Source organism: Rhinichthys klamathensis, unplaced genomic scaffold, assembly GCF_029890125.1.
Source record: "Rhinichthys klamathensis goyatoka isolate OS25496 unplaced genomic scaffold, OSU_Roscu_1.1 h1tg000005l_1, whole genome shotgun sequence".
Taxonomy (NCBI): domain Eukaryota; kingdom Metazoa; phylum Chordata; class Actinopteri; order Cypriniformes; family Leuciscidae; genus Rhinichthys; species Rhinichthys klamathensis.
The window spans coordinates 5,190,001-5,214,573 of NW_026606558.1; the positions used below are offsets into that span (position 1 = coordinate 5,190,001).

General features: G+C 37.6%; 2 protein-coding genes across 8 annotated transcripts in view; both read left to right on the forward strand.

Annotated features, from left to right (window-relative positions):
• Positions 1-213: 213 nt before the first annotated feature.
• ppp1r15b (protein phosphatase 1, regulatory subunit 15B) lies at positions 214-3,396 on the forward strand. The gene is made up of 3 exons (XM_056253826.1): positions 214-630; positions 1,840-2,924; positions 3,181-3,396. The coding sequence occupies exons 1-3, from the start codon at positions 498-500 to the stop codon at positions 3,394-3,396; spliced, it is 1,434 nt and encodes a 477-aa protein (XP_056109801.1). The 5' UTR covers positions 214-497.
• A 5,028-nt stretch (positions 3,397-8,424) lies between these two features.
• Positions 8,425-24,573, forward strand: part of plekha7a (pleckstrin homology domain containing, family A member 7a) — a 102,030-nt gene continuing 85,881 nt past the window's right edge. For 6 of the 7 annotated variants that reach the window (XM_056255986.1, XM_056255977.1, XM_056255995.1 and 3 more), the window contains exons 1-3: positions 8,425-8,567; positions 8,673-8,749; positions 8,868-8,925. In XM_056255986.1, the coding sequence (XP_056111961.1) occupies positions 8,485-8,567; positions 8,673-8,749; positions 8,868-8,925 (218 nt within the window). In that variant the 5' untranslated portion in view covers positions 8,425-8,484. Of the gene's footprint in view, positions 8,568-8,672; positions 8,750-8,867; positions 8,926-22,295; positions 22,418-24,573 lie in introns of those variants that run through there. The other variant, XM_056256011.1, reaches the window with a different exon arrangement.

Here is a 24,573-nt window from a genome sequence, read left to right on the forward strand (position 1 = left end):
ATATAAAATTAATTAATTAATAATAATGTGTCTTAAATACATTGTCACGAGTATACAGTAAGCTTAATGTAATGATGTAAAAACCTGTGGCTTCGTGATAATTTCGCATGGGACAACAACCACAGCAACCCATCATGCGTCACTGGGCTACGCCATCAAGTGGGCGTGGTTTGTTGTAAAAGGGGGCGGTGTTAATGTGAGTGACACAAAAGCGGACAAATCAAAGGTCGCATGGTTGCAGGCTAAAGATATTTGTTTATAGTGGAGCGCGTTCATAAGTTTCAGCTCTAGTAGTTACCGTCACGCGTTCATTTGGAGGTGTGTAAACGGGACTTGGTGATCATGTGGAACTCAGCAGCTTTCGCTCGGAGTTAACGCCCACATATTTGGGAAGATGTCGGTAGCAAGCTTCAAAAATCAGCCGATAAATTACTACAGCGAAAACACACCGAGGGACGAGTATCAGAATACGTGACACTGACAGGTAAAGAGTGAGGATGGAGAGGACCGCGCTGCGGCGCTTCGGGGACAGCGGCATGATGCTTCTGCCCTGGACTAAACAGATCCTGACGGTGGTGTGGGAACAACTGCGACTGCTGCTCCAGGTCATCTGCTGCACTTTTATGACGGGTAATTTTCGGATATATTTGCATTGTAATGTATTTTATGCTATCCATATGCTTGGCCATCGCATGTTTAACTTACATAATCATATTTACTCCGTTATTATTAATAATAATGAACGTATGTCAGCGTGATGTAGGCTACTAGATTTCTGTGAAAGTGCAAACTGGGTTGATCAACTTATTTGCATATGTAAATTTTTTATTCACTTTAGATTAGGGTCCAATTCTTACTATTTACTAACTAGTAACTACGACTTTTGCCTCAATAATCTCATAATTACTGCTTAGTAAGGTCGTTGTTAAGTTTAGTTTTCGGGTAGGGATGTAGAATATGGTCACGCAGAATAAGGCATTAATATGTGCTTTATAAGTAGGCTACTAATAAACAGCCAATATCCTTGTAATATGCATGCTAATAAGCAACTAGTTGATGAAAATGACCAGCAGTTTGTTATAAAGAAACGCATAGTATTACTGTACAATATGGTCTAGTTTGTTAACATTAGTTATTGGGTTAACTAACATGAACTAACAACGAGCAATATATTCTTACAGCATTTATTAACCTCATGTTAGTTCACAGTGCATTTACTAGTGCTACAGATATATCTTTTGATCATAAAAATGTTTTAATAAATGTTGAGATTAACTAAGATTAATAAATGCTGTAGGAGTACTGTTCATTTTATGAACATTTTTTGAATGCTGTAGGAGTACAAGTTCATGTTAACTAATGTTAGTAAATTAAACCTTATTGTAAAGTGTTGCCAAATAACATTAGTAAAACCAATTGATAGGCTACACTTTTTCTAGAGCAAAAGTGAAATAACAGATTTTTTTATTTGTATTTATTTCCTTTTAACTGGATAATATAATATAATTATAGTATATGTATTTAATTGTATTATTTAATATATATATATAATTATTTACTTATATATTATGATTAGTATGAATAGTATTTGTATTATTTTCACTTGTTTAGTATTTTTACATTTTGTTTTATTTTTAAAACACTTATTAGTACTATCACAAATACACACACACACACATACAGTATATATATATATATATATATATATATACACACACTGCTTATATACTGCATATATATTTAATTTATCTATATAAATTTATTGAAATGAGTATGGCCCTTGTTTATGGTTATGGTCTGAAGTGGACTTACAGTAACTTCCTTTTGTTTGGTTCCCAGTTTTCCAGATGTTCAGGTTTGAAGTCCATCTAAGAATCACAGACGAGACAGGGCAACACATTCAGCACATGACAAGTGGCTCAGGAGACCCTTCTGACAGTTTCCTGCTCTCTTCCTTGTTTGAAAACAACAAAAACATGGTGGTCGGGGGTTCCAGTCCGCTTTCGAAATTCGGCAGAGACCCGTTCGACGTGAGCTCCCACTCCAGAGCTGTCCTGTCCAGTCTGGTCAGCGATGAACTCTGTTGCTCTTTGGTGGACGACCTCGTGTCCCACGCAACCGAGTGTCTCAACGACACCGAAGATCTCTATCTTGGAGATCACTCCGTGTGGAAACACGGATATGACTGGACCGTTTTAGGAGGTCCCGAGAGGAAATGCGCAGAGAGCACCTGCACTTTTACCGTGTCAGGGTTTTCAGCAAAGGACTTTGTAAAGCATCAAAAGCCCATCAGTGATCCTGACACATCTGGTTCATCTACAGAGGATGTTCAAACTCCATGTCAAGTGCAGTCAGTCGCTCATCTCTCGGACAGCGAGTTCAGCTGGGGAAGCACAGACAGCTCTTGTTTCGAAGGAGAACGAGAGGAGAGCGACAAACTCTGGGAGCTTCTGACCAGCTCGACGGACCCATATCACCCGATGCACTTCACGGCGTGCTTGTCCAGTGCGGCCGCTGAAAAAAGCAAAACGCAGGACATTTCAAAGCCTGAAAGTCCCACGTCACAATCCACAGCATCTACAGGCTCAGAATCTTCCAAACCAGGTTCTGAAGATGAAGAAGAAGAGGCCTTGTGGAGATCCCTCTCTCAGAATGATGACCCATATCACCCGCTGAATTTCAGAGCGCCGCTTCAAAGCTCACCAGCAACACCTACACCTCCCAAACGCCATTCACCCAGCCAGAGCACGCAAGGTAAAGCCAGACTCTTCAAATCTTCGAGGCGCTCAAAGCTGCCAAGCAAAGTTCCTCGCCATTGCTGCCACAAATTACCCTTTGAGACATTATCAGTGGTGCCATGGAGAAGATATGTTGGCCTGACAGCGGTTCAGGGCAACCAGAGGAAATGTGCTACTTTTAAGAAGGTAATTATCAGTCTCAAGGTGTGGTCACATTTACTGTTGTTCGGCGAAATATTTCCCCATGCACATTTCGTTACAGGTTCCAGTTGATAGCGCAAATTCCAACAGAAAGTGTTACGCTACACTATTGACAATAGAACTTTTTGGCTACGAAATGTCTCTGAAAATCCGCTAATGTGACCACACCTTTATGCCGCTTTAGACAACATGTCAGTTGTAAATCATTGCTTGATAACAGCACGTTGCTAATGTTTTCCAGGTGAAATTTTCTCCCATCGTACAAGTTCACAAGATGCACACTTGGTCCTTTGCTCTTCAAGCTTCACGTAAGGGGCCGTGGGAGGAGCTCGCGCGGGACAGAGACCGATTCCGAAAGAGAATCAGTGAAACTGAGAAGGCCATCGGCTACTGTTTTAGTTTGTCACACAGGGAAAAGCTGTGGGCAGATAAGGACGACGTACAGAAAAAAAAATAATCTGCAAAATGTTGCTTCTGATTGTAATTATTGATCTAATAGTTCCAAGGCCAGCCTTTAGACTGTTATATTGACAATTATACCTCACTGCTGTGTCCCAACACACAATGTACCTTGACTGCTACTAAATGTTAATCATTTTTTGCTAGACCTTACAGACTTTGAGTGTGACTGATGATCGCACGTATTTATTTTAACACAAATTGTGGATATGTTGGAGTAGTAGACTAGTGTTATTTTATTTAAAGGGAAACCACTGAAGGGATAGTTTCCCTTATATATATATATATATATATATATATACACAATGAGTCAACAGAGTCAAGAGTTAATTTAGGGTTCTTTCATTGTATGGACAAAAAATTATTTAAAATATCTTGTTTTTCACAGACGAATGAAGGTCATACAGGTTTGGAACACAATGAGGGCGAGTAAATGATGACAATTTTAATATTTGGGTGAACTATCCCTTCAGTGGTTTGAAATGATGTGAGAATAGGCTGCTAAAGTTTGTTTTTTAACTATTTATAAAGTTGGAGAAAATGCAAGAAAAAAAGGTAACAAGGCCAAGTTACAATAAATAATTGTTTATATATATATACAAATACTCCACCATTGAGAAGTAAAAAAAAAAAAAAAAAAAAATTAATACTTTTATTCAGCAAGGATGCATTCAATTAATTAAAAGTGACAGCAAATATTTTTATTTCGAATTAATGCTGTTAATTTCTTCAAATGTATCACATTTCTACAAAAATATTAAGCAGAACAACTTGTTTCAACCTTGACCATAAAAATCAGAAATGTTTCTTAAGCAGCAAATCAGCATATTAGAATGATTTCTCAAGGATCATGTGACTGAAGACTGGAGTCATGATGCTGACAATTCAGCTTTGCATCACATGAATAAATTACACTTTAAAATACATTAAAATACAAAACCGTTATTTTAGATTGTAATAATAATAATATTCCACAATTTAAAAATGTTACTGTATTTTTGTTTAAAGAAATGCAGCCTTGGTGATCGTAGCAAACTTATTTAAAGAAAAAGAAAAAAACTTTAGAACAATGGTGCAATTGTTGAAAAGGTCATCCTGTTCATAGACACAAAAAAATAATACTATTATCAGATATTTGCTAAACTTGACTTTACTGATCATTGCAATTTGTACTCGAGAATGAATAAAATGGCAGTAACTCTTTAGCTTTATAGAAACTGTTTTTTGTATTTTCTACACTGTCACACTTCAAGGAGGCCCGGTTTCACAGACAGGGCTTAGATTAAGCCAGGATTAAGCCTTAGTTCAATTAGGACATTAAAGTAGCTTTTATAAACATGCCTTAGAAGAAAATTAAACATTACCTGTGTGCATTTTGAGAAAACAATGGCACTGGTATATTTTAAGACAGGCCAATACAAGTTGCTTTCAGTTAAAACAGCTCAAACATAGTCTTAGAAAGCCTTGTCTGTGAAACAGGGGGTACGTGTCCCACTATCCCGTCCTGCGTTTGGTAAATGCACAATAGTGTTTCCTTGATCGTTTGTTTTGGTTGATCTCACCAGTTGATTGTGTCTCGGACTGAGACTGCAGAGGTGGAGAACTCCTGTGAGAGCGCCGTGTGTAAGAGAGGGTTAAAAACAAAGCGTGATGAAACTCTCTCCCTTGACGAGAAATCAATTAGCATCTCCCCTCGACACAGCGGCCGCAACACACACTTGCATGGTGCAAAGACAAGCAATCGTTTACGCAATCTTACACGCTGTGACAACAGACTGCGGGTCTAATTTAATGATGCTTTGTCCTTGAGTTAATTGGATGGCATCAAACATGTTTTATTGATCACATAAAGGTGGACATGTGCTATTATAAAGAGTGTTTAACACTAGTGACATGAAAGCTCACTTGTACTTTCCTCTAGCTTGTTCAAAGTGTCAGTTTGGAAAGCAACAGATGTGTGAGCATGCAGTTTTGTTCGCTGGTAGTTGCATGCGATGTGTTCCTCTCCTAAGGTGCCTTCACCCAGGTGACCCTGGTCTCTAAGCAACCGAGCACAGCAGTCTCTGGCAGTGAGGATTGCATATGATTGCAGCAGGGGTTGGTGTGTTGTGGGAGGGCGGCCAGCCTCCATTACTCATCCTGGAGAGTCCAAAGCTTGAGACGGGGGATCTCTGGAGTCACAATTACAAAGCGCTGACTGTCTGATGCAATAGAGCAATCAGCAGCCACGGTGTGTGAGACACACACAAAAGCCAGCACAGGTGGTAGCCGGACGGACACATCCTTATTACAGGGAGAAACTTGAGCTGGATCACGTTAAATAGTCACGTTGATTTGGTACAGAATGTCAATAATGTGCATGGCCAGAGGTTAAAAACATGAATCAAATGCTTACGCTTCCCTGCCTGATTTGTAAAAAATATTTGAATATTCAAATCAGTTACAGCAGCTTCACAGAGCCATTTTGTGAATGTGAGTGAGAGACCTGCATACATGAAATCTTTTTTTGGTTGTTGTGTGTGTGTGTGTGTGTGTGTGTGTGTGTGTGTGTGTGCGTGTGCGTGTGCGTGTGTGGTGTCCTGTCCTGTCCTGTCCTGTCCTGTCCTTTCATGGACAAAATGTCCCCACAAAATTGGCAATATCCAAAATCCTTGTCCTTGCGGGGACATTTTGGGTCCCCATGAGGAAAACGGCTTATAAGTCATACAAAGTGATGGTTTCTTTTTAAAGTGTAAAAATTTAGGTTTTGTATATTGTGTTAATGCTTTGTGACTACATTTCCCATGATGCACTTGGTACTTATGCTTCCGGATATATCCGGTGTTATGTGAGAATTGAGAAAGTAAAGAGAGCACGCTAAGTTTGTGTGTGTGTGTCATATTTGCTGCATAAGCGTATACTCTATGAAAAGACACAATAGTAGGGTTTCTTCTGTGATGGGTAGGTTTAGGGTTTGAAAGATGATGTGTATTTTCACTCATCTTTGGTCAGATGCATTTACATTGTGACTGTACCATGTGATCAACTCTGTGTCTGTAAGAACCCAATGGCCCGTACAGACTTATGGCCCATAGAAACTGATGGGTGTGAATGTCAAAGAAACAACACTGCTCAGAGTTGATTGCAGTGTAGATCAATCTCCTGTGGGAGGTCCAAACAGTTTTCTAGTGTATGTAGCCCTTTTGTCTTCATGTATAAAGTTTCGTCACACAGACAGAACTTTGGGTAAGGATTCTTTGAAGGCCGACACGCTAACATCGCTGCTGAAGAACTGTGCTTACACTACCTTCAATAAATTCTTCTCCCCACAAGAACTATGGGAAAAAAACCTTTACTATGGAAAGTCCCCATCAAAACATGGAAACCCAACGTGTGTGTGTGTGTGTGTACAGGTTTGGCTACTTGTGAGGGTCAAATGTCCTCACTTATAGTGAAATATTATAACAACCGACTAGTGATTGACATACCGGTCCTCACTAGTTAAAAGGGCTTATAAATCGCAGAAACATGGTTGTATTTAAATCTAGTGTTTTTGTGATGGGTGTGTTTAGGGGCAGGGTTTGGGTTAGGCCATAGAAAATATCATTACCTGATCAATGGAAGTCTATTCAATGTCCTCACTAATGTAGTGAAACAAGCGTGTTTTTCTGTATTTAGTCCGTTTAATGTGCTGCTTAGTATTTTTGTGGAACCTGTGATAGTTTTTTTTCCCAGGATTCTAGAAAGTTCAAAAGAACAGCATTTATTTGAAACAATAATCTTTTGCAATATTATAAAAGTCTTTACCGTCATTTCTGATTGGTTTTGTGCGTCCTTTCTGAATAAAAGATTGAGCACTAAGATGAGAAAAAAAGAGCACTAATATGTCTATCATTTACTTTATGAATGTGTTATCTGCATTTTCTCTTTTGATTTGATTCGGACACATCCTGGGGTTTTTAAAATTATATTGGGTGTGGATTTAATATTTAATGTCTGAAATGCAAAAAATGTCCCATATTAGGGCAATTCATCCTATGTAGGCCTTAAAGTTGCACAGTTTGATACAACCAAATTATATATAATTTAGTTGTTATTAAATGACATGTTAATCATTTATAATAGGTCTTTTAAATTCTATATAATTCAAATGAATAAAATGTTAGCCAACATAGCTAATATAATTTTCACCCTGGGAATAATATAATCATGATGAGTATTGATGAGACTTTATGAGAATTTAATTAATGCTAGCTAACAGAAATGGCATCAGTAGTAACTTTTGCTTTATACTCACACGCCTCTAGGTGTCACAATACGACCATATCGAAAATCTGAGCGCAGTTTTATAATCATCTTACTTGTAGGTTTTCATATCACTGGTAAAAATGATACATGGCCAAGGTGAAGATCATGAAGAAAGAAAGCAAGTGCTCGAAATGTCTGATAGAACTATGATGCTTCTTTGACCAGTCTGATCAAATGTATTATGTTTTTTATTTAATTGTCCGTATCCATATTTGGTGGACATATAGGCGTATAACATTGGCAAAATGTTTTCTGCGGCCTTCCCAAAAATGTTAAACTAGCTATAATGTGTAACCAAACATAATTATTTTGTGTTTAAAGCTATTTGTTTTGAGTTTACTTTTTTGTGTGTGTGCAAAGTTAGGCTACTTATGGTCAACTGAATGTGTTAAAGGGACCATTACAATTATTTAACTATTGCATAATAAAAAATAATAAAAAATTAGTAGGCTATCATTATTTTATTATTATTATTATTATTAATTATTTTCATCTTCTGTTTGCGAGGGATTAAAATAGTAAAAAATAAATAAAGCTGTACATTTGTCTTTGGAAAATAAAATAAACAGAAAAAAATATTGTATGTTATCTCAAGAGCGTGAGCAATGATTATCTCTATGTTTTAGGACGATAGTCTTTACTGTAAGGAATTTATGTTTTTTGTCGGCCAAGCTTGCTAGCCAAGTGCAAAGTTAGCCCTCCCCTTTAATCGCCTTTGCCCGAGCGCTGAACGCTAGAGGAGGACAGACAGCGGAGGGAGTGAGAGAATGAGAGGTAGACGGGACTTTACACGGGAATAATGGCGGCGCCGCTCCGGCGGGACACCTTACCTGAGAACTGCTCTTATGGGGTGTGCAGGGACGGCAGGGTCTTTTTCACTGAGTGAGGATTCATGTTTACTATTGCATTAGAAAGAATTTGTTTCCCATAGCGTTCGAGTGTTTTCCAGCTATTGCATCGCTAACAGGTGGTTTGTTTTCCTGCCAGCGATGAGTCGTGCACCACCACTTGGATTCATCCTCTCACTGGGGAACCTGTCAATTCTGGACACATGATCCGATCCGGTCAGTGCATTCATGCTTCCATTGAGCTTTATAGACCCCAGTGTTATTACGTGTTGCATATGCGTATAAAACAGAACGCTAAAAGTTTCGCAAACGTTGTGTTTTTCTTGCCTCTTAGATCTACCCACAGGTTGGGAGGAAGGTTTCACGAAGGAAGGAGCGAGTTTCTTTATTGAGTAAGTGGATGTGTTTATTGTAATTATACCTTGCTGTGATCATGTGGTGCGTCAGGTGAATTACAGGTTTAACGCTGGTCATAAATGGGCCAGATATATGGCTGGGCTTGGTCTCACACCTGATCAAGGAAAAAATTATATTGAGAATTGTGCACGAGAGACATCAGAGGTAAGCTACACACAGTTATTGTCTTTGTAGACAGGCATTCAAGTCCAAAGTCTGCTGATCAGAACAGGTGTACAGTAAACACCCCTTGAGTTTTCAGTTCAAGTCTCTCATGTTGGCTCATGCTGGGACTCAAAACTAAGTTACCAAACTACTGTGCAGTGTTGGAGTATTTTTAAGAATACACACAGTTAGAGCAAGTGTTGAAAATTATAGTAAGGAAAATGCTCGTGCGCTGTATGCTCAATTTCTTGAGTTATGATTTTGCCAGCTACAAACTTTATGAATATAAAGATCATATAGGCTATCAATATAAAGATTATCTTATACTACCTCACCTAACAAAAATATGTTCTAAGAAGGTTTTGCTATTAAATGTTCCCATTAAGTTTTGAAAGTGTTTCTGAAAGTTCCATTCAGAATGTCCAGTTTTTTCTAAAAAAGTTTTCAACAAAATTCTGGGTAATGCAAATGTTAATGGAACATTCTATTTGATTGTTTTGCAAACATTATTCAAAAACCGCTATAAAGCCAAAACAATCTCTCTTACCTTAAATTATATGTTTATCTCTAAATGTTTATATGTAAAGCTGCTTTGAAACAATCCATTGTTAAAAGCGCTATATAAATGAAGATGACTTGACTTGACTTGACAAATGTTATGGGACCGGTTACTTTAGAATGTTCTGTGAAGTAGTAACATTTTAAAAATGTTAGACGAACGTCCAACTAAAACATTTCAGAAAATAACTTTTCAATAAAGATGTATAAATAATGTTTTTGTGCTTGCGTTTTAAGAAAAAAATATTAAAAACTAAGCTTCTGTAAATATTACTGATAGAATATTTGTTCATAACTTTGAGAGAACCTTGCCAGAACATTATGGAGCGTTCAAGTCATGTCGAAAAGATTGTATTTATGAGTTGAACGCACATGAACGCCACCACAAAGTCGTAAGCTCGGGATTTTCTTTAAGGCCTGATTTTTATGAGTTGCTAGCATGTCTGTGAGAAACGTGGTGGAATACCACAATACTTATAGGCATATAGCATTGGATTTACATGATCAGACTTTTTAATTTTCAACGAAATAAGCTTATTCCCTGCACATGATAGCATTGTAATAACAATATAATATGTAACGAGAAAGTTTACAGTGCTTCATAAATGAATTAAAATGCTCCCAAGGAGCACTTGAACGCACCAATAGCCAAAGCTCTGAGAACGTTCCCTGTTAGCTGGGATTGCATGTTTGAAGGCCTCTGTGGCAATGGTTCACATGCTGGTGTGTGTTCGCCTGACTTCAATAGATTTGCTGATACACTATAGATCAGTGATTCTTAAAGGGATACTCCACTTTTTTTGGAAATAGGCTCATTTTACAACTCCCCCAGAGTTAAACTGTTGAGTTTTACCGTTTTTGAATCCATTCAGCCGATATCCGGTTCTGGCGGTACCACTTTTAGCATAGCTTAGCATACATCATTGGAGTGGACAAGACCATTAGCATTTCTAAAAAAAAAATGACCAAAGAGTTTCGATATTTTTCCTATTTAAAACTTGACTCTTCTGTAGTTATTCCTGCGTAATAATCAAGAAACTTCACTGCCGTACCATGAGAGCAGCAGGCGTAATGATATGACGCAGCGCCTGAAAATAGGCCACCTTCCTTCAACACAACGGAACTATTTTCAGGCGCTGCGTCATATCATTACGCCTGCTGCGCTCATGGTACGGCAGTAAAGTTTCTTGATTATTACGCAGGAATGAGAGTATAGTTCCTAGCCATACCAGCCTAGAAAATCGCAACTTTACATTTTCCGTCGGTCTTAGTGCACGATGTAACTACAGAAGAGTCAAGTTTTAAATAGGAAAAATATCGAAACTCTTTGGTCATTTTTTTTTTGAGAAATGCTAATGGTCTTGTCCACTTCAGTGATGTATGCTAAGCTATGCTAAAAGTGGTACCGCCAGAACCGGAGATCGGCTGAATGGATTCAAAAACGGTAAAACTCAACAGTTTAACTCTGGGGGAGTTGTAAAATGAGCCTATTTCCAAAAAAAGTGGAGTATCCCTTTAAGGTGCGATCACATTAGCGAAATGTCAGCGTATGGCATTGGCCACATTCAAGTGCAAGTGCGTTTCGAAAAATCCTCTAAAATCACAGTCTGTTTTGTGCTAGTCTTGTTCTCTTGTCTTGTTCTCTTCATGGTGTTTGCACTGGTAGAGGGCTCATCTCTTATTGGATCTGCGTGAGGTGTGTTTAATCCCCTATCTGGCTTGTAGTGCTCTACATTTGAGTCTCAATGTCTTCCAGGGATTTTTTCATATCTTCAGAGTTATGGCCTAAGAATTAATAGAAGAATAGAAACTCTGAATAAGCCTAATGGGAGTGACTGTCAGGCTATCTCGATTTTCCCTCATAAAGCGCTGATTTGGGGATGAATTTGGTATTAATCTGCATGTGGTTGATCAGGACAAAGATAATGATCTTATATTTGCAGTCAGAGCTGAATCTTGAGTATGAAAGAGAAAGAGACAGCCAGCCTGCAGAACTGTATTTGCTGACAAATCCAAAACGCATCACATGACACCAGTCTGTTTGAGGATATCGCACGGGCGGAACCTGTTTTATTAAAGATAAACAGGATACAGTAGACTGACACGGTACAGTGTGACTTGTAGTGTGCTAAGATCGATGTGGATTGTAATTGATTGATTGAAATAATTATTTTGAAAATATTTGCTGTGATTGGAGAAAAAAAAGGAGTTCCTTGCCAATATGAAGAGTCATATCTCCTAGTCCACAGCCTGAGCCCAACTTTACAAGCAAAGACCGGAATCTGTTTGTGCTAGTATTTCTTAACAGGAAATGAATCTATCAAGCATTCAAGTGTGTGTGAATCAGGTCCATGGAAGAGAATTGAGACCCGAATCTTTCTGGGGGCGTTCACTTGACACCGTTTTCAACCGCAAACAGAAAAGTTGTCATGCATTTTGGCCGTTCATTTAAGTTGTGTTCACACGTGGCATGTTTGGTTGAATTAAAAACGAACCCTGGTGTGATTGCTCTGTAAGTGCGGTTCATTTGAATAAGTGTGAACGCTGCCGTCTGAACCCAAACAAGCGGACAGAGACCCGCTGAAAAGATGCTAGGTATCGGACATACAGCAATTTGCATTGACAAAGTGACCGGAATTCATTTTCAGTGGAAGTTCCTATGAAACTCACACCTTTATTGCAATCCACATGTATCTTAGTTTCATTCTCATTCATTCTCTGTTCTCTAATCACACTACAAGTCATAATTGATGAAGCTTACACATTGATTGAACTGAACTGACTTGAACTGAATGATATTATTGTCTTTTTAGAGCTGCTTTACAGCATAATTTGAAGTCTCATATTTGATGAAGTTTGCACCACTGATTCAGTTACTCTGAAGCCGCTTTTAAAGCAGTCTGTAAAGTTTAGCAGCCCACTAACATTTGGGTGTCCTATAACGCAACAGTAAATCCTGTGCAATAAAGAGGAAATAAACTTGGGATCCTGTGGATCAAGTTTATAATTAACTTTGATAAGTTGCTCAAAGTGAGCTGCATTCTCTGTGAGGGAACGTTGTGTTGACTCAGGACTTGACGTATAGATTTAGCCTGTATTGTGACAGGCTAGAAGGAGAAGCTGAAGACTGATCTTTAGAGGGAGATATGAAAACGGGAGATCTGAGAGATGGGCTGTGAGAAATGCTGGCAGCACTTGATGAAGCACATCTGACACATATTGTGCGTTGTCACTAAATCCAGTGTTGTTGCTCTCCTTGGGGAAACCAGTTTCCCGGATGCGTGTCAATGTGTGATATTGCATGACTGACTGACAGGAATACAGGCCGCATCCTAAACTACTTTGAGATTTACAAGCATCACTTTCATGGCTTAATGGAGTTTTAATAACTCTTTTTATTACCGAGCACGTCCTACAGTTCAGCAACAGTAGACTTTGTTTTATGACGATCGCTGATTTGGACATTAAAGGGTTAGTTCACCCAAAAATGAAAATTCTGTCAGTATTTACTCACCCTCATGTTGTTCCAACCCCGTAAGACCTTCGTTCATCTTCGGAACACAAATTAAGATATTTTTGATGAAATCTGAGAGCTGGATCACTCCTCCATAGGCTTCTTCAGGGATTGAACTTGCCGGCCTCGAAAAGTTATTAAAGACATCGTTAAAATAGTCCAAGTGACTACAGTGGCTCAATCTTAAGTTTATCAAGCGACGAGAATACTTTTTGTGCGCAAAAACAAACAAAAATAACGACTTTATTTCAACTATTCATGTCCATCTCCTTGGGCCTCGAGTCAGTTCACTAGTGTAATAGCGTAAGCTTCTGTTGTTGTACGTCACACGCATCACGCACATAACCAGCGTCGGCCAATAGTGAGCCTACGTGTGACGTAGCTCTACGGAATCACACTACGTTAACTGACTCGAGGCCCAAAGAGAAGGAAATGAATAGTTGAAATAAAGTCGTTTTTTTTTTGCGCACAAAAAGTATTCTCGTCGCTTGATAAACTTAAGATTGAGCCACTGTAGTCACTCGGACTATTTTAACGATGTCTTTAATAACTTTTCGAGGCTGGCCAGTTCGATCCCTTAAGAAGCCTATGGAGGAGTGATCCAGCTCTCAGATTTCATCAAAAATATCTTAATTTGTGTTCCGAAGATGAACGAAGGTCTTATGGGGTTGGAACAACATGAGGGTGAGTAAATACTGACAGAATTTTCATTTTTGGGTGAACTAACCCTTTAAGTTTGGGCTTTTATGGAGGAATGAAAGCACACCGCTGTGAAGGGAAGAAGTGCACTTAAATCGTCATTGCTGTTAGGGTTGCTGTCATTGTGAAACGTTGCAAATTTATTGTCCTTTTCAGACACCTGGTTGAACTGCCAGATGTACATAAGATGTAATTATTACAGTAATTACAATAACTGTGTAATAACCCTGAATCTACCTCTAAACCTAACCTTAATCCATGTAGTTACCTTATATTACCCAGTAGGTAAGTACACTGTAAGTGCATGTAAGAACACATTTGTAGAATAAAGAGTTTAAAATGAAGAGCTCCAACCCATAATCAGTGTGCAAGTTCAACAAAGTCAATGCATTGACTTGTACCTGAACTTTAACACGCTTTTGATTTTGGTTTGTTTGACAGCAATGGCGCAAAACAAGACGTTAAAAACCTTTTATGTTATTATGAGAAGTCGCCACTAGGCTTGGGCGGTAATACGGTAATATCGTATACCGCGGGATCTAAAAATAGCAACGGTATCAGTTTCAATATCGTCATACCGTCATAAAAAAATCCAATGCACTTATATAGGAGACAAGGATTAAATATAATTAATTTAATGGCTAAAAAGAGTGGGGGAGAGAGGGGGAAAGATGGCAAGTTGCGCATATGACCTGGTCTCGAAGAAGAACACGACTTCTGCAGTTTGGCAGGGATGGGCATTTCAAGCAAAAATAATATTTGAAGATCGCCTGGTATTATTTGATTATTATTTGAAAATCGCACCCCTCCACCATATGCACGCACACATGCATGTACAGCGGAGCGGTGTGACGCTTAAATAGGCTATAAGTAAAAAAAAAACTTATTTATGTTTAATAATATAATGTTGTTATTTTTTTATTTCATCTATGTTGATTATATGAAAAGGAAACTGCATGAGATGAATAAGATAGGATCATAAGATGCCCAATATCTGAAAACATTTGGAATGGGTCAGACATGATTTTTGACCACTTATTACGTTTTGTTTTGTAGAAAGCCTTTCTTTAAAGTGAATTTCGTTTTGTATAAATTGTATCTTCATTTTAATCAATGTTTCATCAACGAATTGCCTGGATTAATAAATAAGAAGCATATATATTAGACAATATAAGCTGGACACGGAGGCACCAGCGCGTGAACTGGAGCGCGTACCCGTCTCTCTGTAGGCTAATTCATATGAAGTGTGCATTTCTCTCTATGCGCGTTCACTACTGCGAAGAGGCGAGTCTGCATCGTAAACTTTATCTGTGCAGCCACTGACATAGAAAGTTTTTCATTAATAAACAATTCAAATGTTTCATGCATAATAATTACTTTTGCCGGTTCTTTGTGGCAAGCTTTATGCGTGCTTTGAGATGCAGAATAGGCAATATATTATGAAAACGCTCATTATGGTTTAGCATTCTCTCCTATATATATTTAAGTAATTTAATCAATATAAATATGTGATTAGACTAATGGCTTAAATCAACTACTACTAGTCAACTAGAAAAAAAAAAAACTTTAGTCGTGCACGGGCAGCCCTACTTCACATGTTTTCTAACCAGCATGTCACTGCGGGCATTCTGAGCGCGCGACGCTGAGTGGACTGAGCACGCGGCGCGTGATCTTCAGAAATGCGCTCTCTGCTCTGGAGGAAATATTACCACTCCGCTCACATGCTCCGCTCACAATGTGCATCTTCTCCTGTTGTCTGAGAGTTGATTGACAGCTTTTAGATGCATTATTGGCATCGCCACCCTCTGGTTGAACGTGTCACCAGAAAACATGGGGATTTTTTTTAGACAATAATCCCACAACCTATTCCATATTCTATAATAAAATCAAATAATTGAATATTCGAAAATTGTGACTCATCCCTGCACAAACCAACAGTTTGGTGATGCCGTCTGAGCCTTATGTCATAATTTTTAATTAGTCACGCGGTAATACCGTATACCGCGGTAAAATAGGGAGGAGGTTTGACGGTATCAAAATTTGGATACCGCCCAAGCCTAGTCGCCACAGTAGTTACCGTAATGAATGGGAAGCTCTAAATATATCGACGTTGATATTGCGACTGGCCGCCACAGATAAATCAATGTATGGGAAACACATATAAAGTGTGGGGTAAAAATAAAGTTTGGATTCATTGATGAATAGAAAGTTGAAAAGAACAGCTTTTTTCTTTCTAACTTTATGAATGTCTTTACTGTCACTTTTGATCATTTTATTGCATTCGTCCTGAATAAAAGTACAAATTCCAAAAACCAAACTTTTGAATGGTTGTATTATACTTTCTCTCCCTTCATCTGCCAGTATTGAACTGTATTCATTGAAATCCACTTAAAATACCTTATTGCTGCTACATGAACCTTTGCTGTAAAGCTGTTTACTTTGCATTAAAGACATTTTTTTGGCCCACTTGGTGTTGGTTTATGCTGATCCATCATATCAGCTAGCTAATGTTATGTAAAACAACATGGCCTGCTTTCTCCGATGATCATTATCTGCACTCTTTTCTTCTCTCCATGCAAAAATGATTAGGAATGGGCCTTATTATTTCCCCATCAGGCGAGATGCAATAAAACAAAAAGTGATTAAAGCTAATTTACAATCTTCGCTTGTAGATAGCGCTCTGATTTTGTCCAAAAACTACCAATTTAGACAGAAAGTGTTCTGTTACAATTCACTTTTTGAATTATTTTAGGGGTTGGTTAAAAGCAATGTGCTGTTTTACTAAAGGAACTATTTGCTTCTAGGTTTAAGGGTTAGTTCACCCAAAAATGAAAATTCTGTCATTAATTTCTCACTCTCATGTCGCTCCAAACCCGTACATATCTTCGATGATATTCTGCCAGACTAATAAACACGTGTGTGTGAACGGTCTGAGGATGATAGCCAGACTGTAGTTATGCTAACAGTCAGCAGGGGGTGGATATGAGAATCCTGCTTTATGACTCCAAAAGAATACAACAAACGGCGAGTCACATTTTTGGTTTTCAACAGGTCTTCTTGATAATGATAAGGTTATGATATCACGGCTCAAATGCAGAAGCATATCCAATGAATGTAGAACATGCTTATCACAAACACTTGGTTTATCTTATCAATTTTTTATGAACTGTTTTTGTGGTTGATTTCAAGTTCCATGGCAACTAAATGATTAATCATGCACAGCTCAGACCCTTAGGATATGAAGCTAGGATGTTTTTTTCGGCATTAAGGGCGGTGTGAGCCAAGCAGCTCAGTTTTAATGAATATTAATGAATCTCTATATGATAAAAATGAGTGAGCTTTCCTGAGCTATTACATATTAATGTGCCCTCCAGGCTGTGAGAGTGGGAGAAATCCACTGAGCACATTGTCTTTGTAACTTGATTCTCAGATCCTGTCTTTACTGTTACACTTGACTTACATCGCCGTCACCTAGGGAGTGTGAGAGTTACTTCTTTTGTTTTATTAATATTCTTACATCGTTTGAGTTGATGTCCATGTGAACTTAGTGTTTTTTATCACTTGTTTGACATGTGACCCTCATGAAGAAAATTTTGAGACTGCAAGCACTGAAATGTGGATACTGGGAGACAATGAGTATTCAGTGGTTTTGTAGAAAATAGGCAATTCAGTTGCTGTTTATTTATTTCTAAAAAGTCTTTCAGAAACCAAATTGTAGCTTTAGTTCTATTACTATGACAACTTGTGGTTTACTTAGAGCTATAACAACAATACTGAAGATGAATACAATAAATGCTTTTCTCAGTGTGCAAACACAGAATAGGCTTTTCTGATTATCAGGCTATCTAAAGAAATTAATACTTTTATTCAGCACTGATGCATTATTGATCAAAAGTGACAGTAAAGACATTTAGAATATAATGTTACAAACCATTTCTATTTCAAATATTACTGTTCTTTCCTAATAATCCTAATAAAAATGTATCACAGTTTTCGCAAAAATATGAAGCAGCACAACTGTTTTCAACATTGATAATAATTAGAAATGTTTTTTGAGCAGCAAATCAGCATATTAGAATGATTTCTGAAGGATCATGTGACACTGAAGACTGGAGTAATTCTGGTTTGCCATCAAAGGAATTACTGTTTCTACTGTATTTTGATCAAATTAATGCAGCCTAGGTGAGCAGAAGAGATTTCTTTTAAAAAACATTTTGTACTTTTTCTTTCAACTCGCAAACTAGCTAAAGTCTGCCTGCTGTTTACCATCGTTTGATATAAGGTCATTATATCTGGTAAGATCTGATATCCTCCTGAGACCCAGAAAAAAAAAGTTTTTTGAATTTAGTTTTTTTCCATGTCATCACACTGTTTAGAGCACAATAAACAAATGGTAAAAAAACACATATATAAAATAATATTTTATTCATACATTATGCTATGTCCTCTGTAGTGGACGCCAGGACTAAGTTGTTTAAAAAATAAAATGACATGAAATTATATGTATAGGCAAAAACAATGGGATTTTTTTTCAATCACCAATAAATTTTGGGGTTTCAGGATTTTTTCAACCAAAATTTGTATAAAGATTATTCTCAACTATGTTATGAAAGAAATAATGGAATGAATTGATACACCATTTTACTTTTTGCAATATGTGGGTAAAATGGCCATAAATTAATATTCCCATTCAATGCAATGTATCTATACACTGTATCTAATTTGCACATTAATGTGTTCTTGGAGCAACATTTAATGAAAAAAGAAGTGTAACAATTGGAGTAATTATTGGCAACATTTTAATAATATCATCTAATATTTCATAGGAATATTGATGTATAATTTATCTCCATATTCACTTGTTGTGTCTCCCAGAATGCCTGATAAACATGGTTTTAGTCCTGATGTCCTCTACAGTGGACACGTTTGAAATCAATGCCCTGTTCTGTAACAGAAAGTATTTTTTTTATTTGAAACCCCTTAACATTTTCCTGAGATGTTGTTTTATGAAATACAATTTGAAAAAGTAGTCCAATTTAAATATAATTACAATATATTATCATATTTCCATAAGAATGCTACATTTGATCACTAAATTAATGTCCAACATTTTTAAAGACCAAGGAGAAGTTGTTTTCATGGTGAAACCTCCAAACATTTGGTATCTCTGAAAAGTCCTGAATGTGCTCTTTACAGGACACCCAGGTTGTGTCATGTGACATGTATGATGTCAGAGAAATTCACTAAAATATAATGTCCACTACAGTGGACAAAAGTCTATTCTTGGGTCCCAGGAGGATATTTTAAGAATAAATGTGTAAGGCCTGCTAATTCGATCCAAGGGCGGCATTCAAATTAGCGGTGAAGGTCTCAACGCGCGTTCCGTCTCTTCCAATGGCAAAGGGATTTATAATTAAATGCAATACTTTTTATCTAATGTATTAACTCGTTTCATCTGACTCCATAGAATGAAAGTGTTTTAATGATATCTGTGCATCATTAAGTATACGTTAATGTTTGACTATTCGTTTTAACTCCAATGAAAATAAAGTCAAAGTCTGTTAGAATAATCAAATATAACAATTTATTATGTCAGGTAAATGTATTTTAACAATTCCATAATCAATTGAAAGATAATCAATGCAAATCATCAAATGTTTTAGGATTAGAGAAATAGATGCGAACCCAACATGAACTACATGAGCTAAACCTCACGGGCTGATCTGAAATACAGAAAAAGCCACGATCCCTTGCTGCCTTCCATTAAATAGCCAGACCTCATTTCATATGTAAACCTGTATTCACAGTGGAAATGTACTGGTAGGTAACCATTTGCTTAGTTGTAATTTGCATTCAAACAAAAGGCCAGAAGGTGTTAACTCCGAGACAAACCCTTCTGTGTGAAGGATATTTCTATATTCTTAATAACCTTATTACCTTTTGTTTTACTTCTTTTGGAATGAGACACTCGTACCAGCCACCCTGAGACCTTTAAAATGATACTAAACACAATCCTTAATGATAATCATTCACATTAAACCATATATATATATATTCTTATGTGAGTTTTAGCTGTTACTGGGTGAAATGTAAATCAGGTGAGACTGCGTGAGGGGGAGGTCGAATGCTATTTCAGCAAGTTCCTTTGTTTCAATAGACCATGTGGTCAAGACAGTGTCTCCAACCAGTTCTTACAAGGCCAAATGTTCATTTCCAGCTTCAACCAGTTTCCCAGTCTTACAAATGTGACCCTGGACCACAAAACCAGTCACAAGAGTCAATTTCTTTAAATTAAGATTTATGCATAATCTGAAAGCCGAATAAATAAACTCTCCATTGATGTATGGTTTGTTAGGATAGGACAATATTTTGGCCGAGATACAACTATTTGAACATCTGGAATCTGAGGGTGCAAAAAAAAAAAATGAAACATTGAGAAAATCGCCTTTAAAGTTCTACATTTATGTTCGCAATTGTGCTGCATTCACTCACAAAAATAATTGATTAATATACATACGGTAGGAAATTTACTAAATATCTTCATGGATCATGATCTTTACCTAATATTCTAATCATTTTTGGCATTAAAAAAAGTCTATAATTTTGACCCATACAATGTATTGTTGGCTATTGCCACAAATATACCCGTGCGACATGTGACTGGTTTTGTGATCCAGGGTCACAAATATTAAATTAATTCGGCATTAAAACTTTAGACAGCAGTTCATGCATACATGAATGTTCATTACATTTTTTAAAAGGAGATACTAGTTTAAATTCATTAGGCGTACAAACTTTAAACCGCAGATAAAAATGCTGGACATCCAAACAATCACACCACAAAAAGTTGATGACTCATAATTGCAGAGGAAGCTTTCTTCTCAGGCAGAGAAAGAGCTCTGAGCTAAATATCTATCATCACAGCTTGTTTGTGATTGAAGATACTGTCAGAATTGCCCACAGACTCTCTGATTGCATTGTCATTTTTTGCTGCTATCACAGCTGTGCAAGACAAGTCAATTAAAATGACCTACAGGGAGAAAGAGAGGGTCTGATTAGAAGATTTTTCCCCCATCTTATCCTTGTCCCATATCTGATGCTGGTAGAGGACACTCCACCTGTAGCTATCAGGTCACCTTCTCCAGAAGATCTGCACTCTTTTACCTGAATCTATATCTTACAGACCACCGGAGGTGATTTCTGAATTGAAAACCCTCAAATGCTCTCTTTTGGCAGTACATTATGACATACAGTAAATAAAAAAAAATTGAAATTAAGTAATATTAATTACAAGCAACAATAAAAAATACAAAATATTCTCTTGATAGAGTATTTCTTTTCAAGGTCAGAGCATATCCAGGGCTCAACCTGAAGGATTTTTTTTTTACTTGCCCTGCCAAAATTTTCACTGGCGCCACCACAAATAAATAAATAAAATAGGCCTAGTTATTGTTTTCGTTGTTTTTGACCCATAACCTTAATAAATAAGGTTATGACACCAAAACCTACTAGCTTAATTAAAATAAATTGAAAATGTTTGTAAAGACAAGTACACTGTCAGTAATAAAATAAGAACAAATAATCAAATTACGAGCAATAGCACAAATAAATACAATAGAACAAACATAAAAATAAAATAAACGGTGCTTTCAGGTATGTCTAACAGTAGTTTTCAGGTAGAGAAATTAAATAATCGAATGTAAAATAACACTGCATATAGTCTTCTCTGTATAAACTAAATATAGATGAATCCTTATTAAAGTTACAAAAGTTGTTTAGTCAAGAGCAGTGAGTGAGTTCTTTCTCTTGTTTGATTAACATTAAAAACACAGACGGCAGCAGGTTTATTAGGCCGCTGTCACTTTAAGAGCTGCACGGATCCAATATACTGTTACACATGCGTTTTATTTCTCAACTGTTTACATTTACCTAAGACATTACAGACTATGTTTACGAGGATACTCGCCAATACGGACATTTTGACGTGATTTAGTGTCTGCTCAAGCAAAAGAAGATGTGAAAGTGAATTCACTTCAGTATTTGCGCGCTCTCTGAGGGCCATCGGGCAGTCCTTATTGTCGAGCCCTGATATCCCTTGTTAAGCACTTATTTGATATGGTTTGTGATGTCTCACTGTGGGAATGCTTATGGAACAGTGTTCTCTGTCATGTCTGCTTGTGATGGATATCAGTGGCTCTGACTCCGTGGGTTCTGCAGGACAGAACACTAGCTGGAGGTGGCGGGACAAAGGAGAAATTGAGAGGCAGATTAGGCTAGCTAAAGGCATGCTTTGTGAAAACCGGAGGCGTTGGCTCCCTGAACCCCTAGCGCCCTCACTGCAAACATTAGCATTGGCATCTTAGTGCGGCATCAGATCGTGTGTCCGTCCCTGGCAGACTTGGACAGGCAGAGACAGGAGATATACGGACAGAGACGAGGTCGGGAATGGGGAGCTGCTGTGGTCGTGAAGGGGACTCGGGTCATGAGACGGTGCTGGTCAGACACAAGGTTGCATGGCCAGAGACGGACAGGGTCATCTTCGCAATAGACAGGTACATGTCTCTGACACCGTTCTGATCTGTTTAGAGGATGTGGTGCAGTTTGGCATCCCTGTATATCAGTATCTTATTCACAAACACATAAAGTGTTATGAACCAACGCTGTTCTTGGAGGGTTTACTAGTGTGCTAGTGAACTTGCTGTACTACAAACTGCTGATTCTGTCTACTGTTACTATTTAAAGAGGCAAACAGGATTGGACACCATTCAATAAATGTATCTAGATAGGTGACTGGCCACAGGTGCATACAGATAAGTGAATATTGATAAATGTTTTGTTTGGATATAACAGCTAAATACCATTTTTAAATGGGATGTTAGCTATGACAAATGTTATATAACTAAAAATATGTTTTAAAGTTTTAATAATCATTCTAATTATATGAGAATAGGGAAGTCCACATCATAGCTATAACAATAACAACACAGATGAATAATAAGTTAATAATGAATGCATTGACAGCCAATCAGAATGCCTCAAGCTGTTTAATTTTGGTATCAACTTGGTAGCGAAGTACCTTTTTCTTAAAAAAAAAAACCCAATCTAGTACTAATGAGGTTTTCTCTAAGCTTTATGCATTATATTAACTGCTTCAGTCAAATGAAACTGCAACAGTTGCAGGAATGCAAACAAATGAATTTGCTAATTGTCCTTGATAATTAGTTGCAATTCATCCTTCATAACCATCTTGGTAATTGGATATCCTGTTTGCAAATCTAGAGCCTTATCCAACTTTTTTTTTATTAGATGAAAACGCTATGCTGTAAAAATTCTGCCCTTCTTGTTTACTGATCATCTTCAAGCCCTCGTTTTCATCCGAGATACTTCTTTAAGTCTTTAATGAGGACAGAAAGAGACCGGCTGGTGCTTGATGTTTGCAGTGATGTGACGCCTCACATGATTCCAGCGAGTTGTCGTCATGTTTAGGTCATTTTCTTCACATTTTCTTTGATAAAGCAGGGCTGTGCAAAGCAAAGAAACACTGCACATTAATATTGTCGTGGGATGTGTCATCGGTGCATAGGGAGGTTTTAAAGACCAAACTATTGGAAGAATATCCGACCTAAAATAATCTCCGTTCTTTCTGCGTCTTGAATTATTCATAATTATTGCTGTTTGAAGTCTCTTTGATAGCACCAGGCTGTTTCATTGTTTGTGAATCATTAAATCCTGCCTTAGTGGGTATCACTGTTGTACTGATTAATATATCAGGGCAAAGTATTAAAACTACTGCTAAATACTGGATTTAAAACCTCACGTTATCAGAAAAAAGCAGGTGGTGACAGAGGTTTTAGGTATTCATATTTTTTTTATTTATGTGTTACATTTTCTATTAGTTGCAATGACAAAAACAGGGTCACTTGACAAGCGAATTAGTTTCCTTCAAAAGTAACATTCAGGTCAGTCTGATAAATATTGATGCTACATATTTGTAGACTCTATTTATGTACCTCAAGGTCCTCAAAAACCCCTTTTCCACCAAAGCATTTTGAGAGTCGGTTCGGAGCCGGTGCCTACTCACAAACCAGTTCTTTGTGTTTCGACAGCCAAAGAACCGGTTCTCGGCCAGGAAAATTGGTTCCAAAGTGGCACCAACTCTTTGATGGACTCGAACCGATCTTTTACCACGTCATGCTTACGTCGGGCTAAGACGTATGGTGACGTACACAGTGACGTAACGACGTCGTTCGCTAGGCTCTCTAGTCAGTGGAAAAACAAACAGGTTCTGAGAAGGTTCACAAGTTGAACCAACTTTGAACCAGCACCAGTTCCGAACCAGTTCTTTTTTGGTGGAAACGAGGCAAATGAGTTGTAAGAGATGTTGTAAAGCAGTGGTGTCCAATCCTGCTCCTGAAGGGCCAGTTAAACCCCAATTAAACACACCTGATCCAGCTAATCAAGGTCTTACATGGGATACTAGAAACTTCCAGGCATGTGTGTTGAGGCAAGTCTTGCGATCCAGGACCGTGTTTGGACACCCCTGTTGTAAAGTGCATGATTGCTATATGGATTTTTAGCCGTTTCCACCATTGACAAAGCACTTTGAAAACATTTAAACTATGTAAAGGCAAATTAAAGAGTTATTGCTATTATCAATTACCATGATATGACCAATTCAAAATGATAGACATGCTGTCTTTTATTTGTA

What these genes read in the sequence shown, in the direction of transcription:
- ppp1r15b (XM_056253826.1), top strand. Translation starts at nt 498, where the DNA reads ATGGAGAGGACCGCGCTGCGGCGCTTCGGGGACAGCGGCATGATGCTT. An exon ending in CTGCTGCACTTTTATGACGG is followed by an intron (nt 631 to 1,839) that starts GTAATTTTCGGA and finishes TTTGGTTCCCAG; the next exon opens with TTTTCCAGATGTTCAGGTTT. An exon ending in AATGTGCTACTTTTAAGAAG is followed by an intron (nt 2,925 to 3,180) that starts GTAATTATCAGT and finishes AATGTTTTCCAG; the next exon opens with GTGAAATTTTCTCCCATCGT.